This window comes from Perkinsus marinus (genome assembly GCF_000006405.1).
Source record: "Perkinsus marinus ATCC 50983 genomic scaffold scf_1104296962968, whole genome shotgun sequence".
Lineage (NCBI taxonomy): Eukaryota > Perkinsozoa > Perkinsida > Perkinsidae > Perkinsus > Perkinsus marinus.
Genome location: NW_003205232.1, coordinates 2235 through 3457, shown reverse-complemented (window position 1 = coordinate 3457; position 1223 = coordinate 2235). Strand labels below are relative to the sequence as shown.

Genomic DNA, 1223 nt, shown 5'->3' with positions numbered 1-1223 from the left:
AGTCCCTGCACAGCATAGAAAGATGGCGATGGCAACACTACGACTGACCACATCCATGTGGGACTGAAATACTATATTGCATCTATTATCAACAAGTCACCATTGACTGGGATTAGGTTATCCTGAAGCTCTCGCTTGCAGGTTTGAGATGATGCTCACTGAATAGTCTACCACACCATGACAACACCGATGCTACCGGTGCTACTGCGAGCACAGTCAGCGACCAGCATCAGAAGGGACAAAACATGGGATAAGGCGGGTTATTGGTCCAGGTTAAGTACGCCTAGACCTGTACATGATATGATCGGAAACTGCACTGCAAACAATTAAAACCGCCAAACTCCGGATGATAATACTAGTCAAACTACTTAGTCGATAACCTCTCTATAGAGGATGATAGTTCTTATACGATCACAGGTACGCAGCAAAGCACTTGAAACTGGTGCATGCCCAATACCAGGACGACATTTCTTCATAGCAACTACCACATATCTGTGGCTTAGCGTGCAGAGCTACTGCTACTGCTGCTAGTAGTAGTACTGCCCTCAGCAGTGCTAGTAAGACGACAGCGGCGACCTTCGTTCATCGACATGGCGAACCATGAGCCCCCATCATGAGGCCTACTAAAATAACATCATTCCAAATGCAATCCAACATCAGTTCACATCTTTCTTCGCCAGCCGTCGTGATAGTCCGGACGATGCTTCATCGGTGGGTAGCCGATCGGGCTGCATAACACATCACAGTCTTCATGGTCGGCTAGGAGTGCCGCCACCTGCCAATGGCATAGCGCATACCACTCCTCCCTGAACTCACCTCGCTTGGCAACAAGCCGCTGCCTACCCCAACAACATGCCTATCACCAGTGTCTGATGGCGGACTCGGTGTTCTAAACCCACACAATATAGCCCTTTCATGTCTCCAGCCCTACTAGTACTCTGAACAAGGCCTGAACTCGGGCGCGTTGGCATTAAGCCCGTTCACAAAGTTATTGTCAACATTAACCTTCCCCCCTCTACTCTCGATAGTTGCCACCCGAGATAGCCCCGGATTGGTCTGTACGAAGTAGGTCGCGCGATGTTTCATCTTCTGCCATTTGTTGCGCTTCTTATACGATTGCCAAATTGCATTTCCACTGCGGCCTACTTCTCGAATTCGCGAAATTGATACCTGAATCACTCTCCAACTAGCCTACCAAAAATGCATTGTACTACTTCATGGAA

The 1223-nt window shown here is 48.6% G+C and overlaps 1 protein-coding gene across 1 annotated transcript in view; it reads left to right on the top strand.

Annotated features, from left to right (window-relative positions):
• Window positions 1–1200: 1200 nt before the first annotated feature.
• Pmar_PMAR008339 (conserved hypothetical protein) overlaps window positions 1201–1223 on the top strand; it is a gene marked incomplete at both ends in the record, with an annotated part of 1898 nt that continues 1875 nt past the window's right edge. Inside the window, one exon of the mRNA XM_002771378.1 lies at window positions 1201–1223. Coding sequence (XP_002771424.1) covers window positions 1201–1223 — 23 coding nt within the window.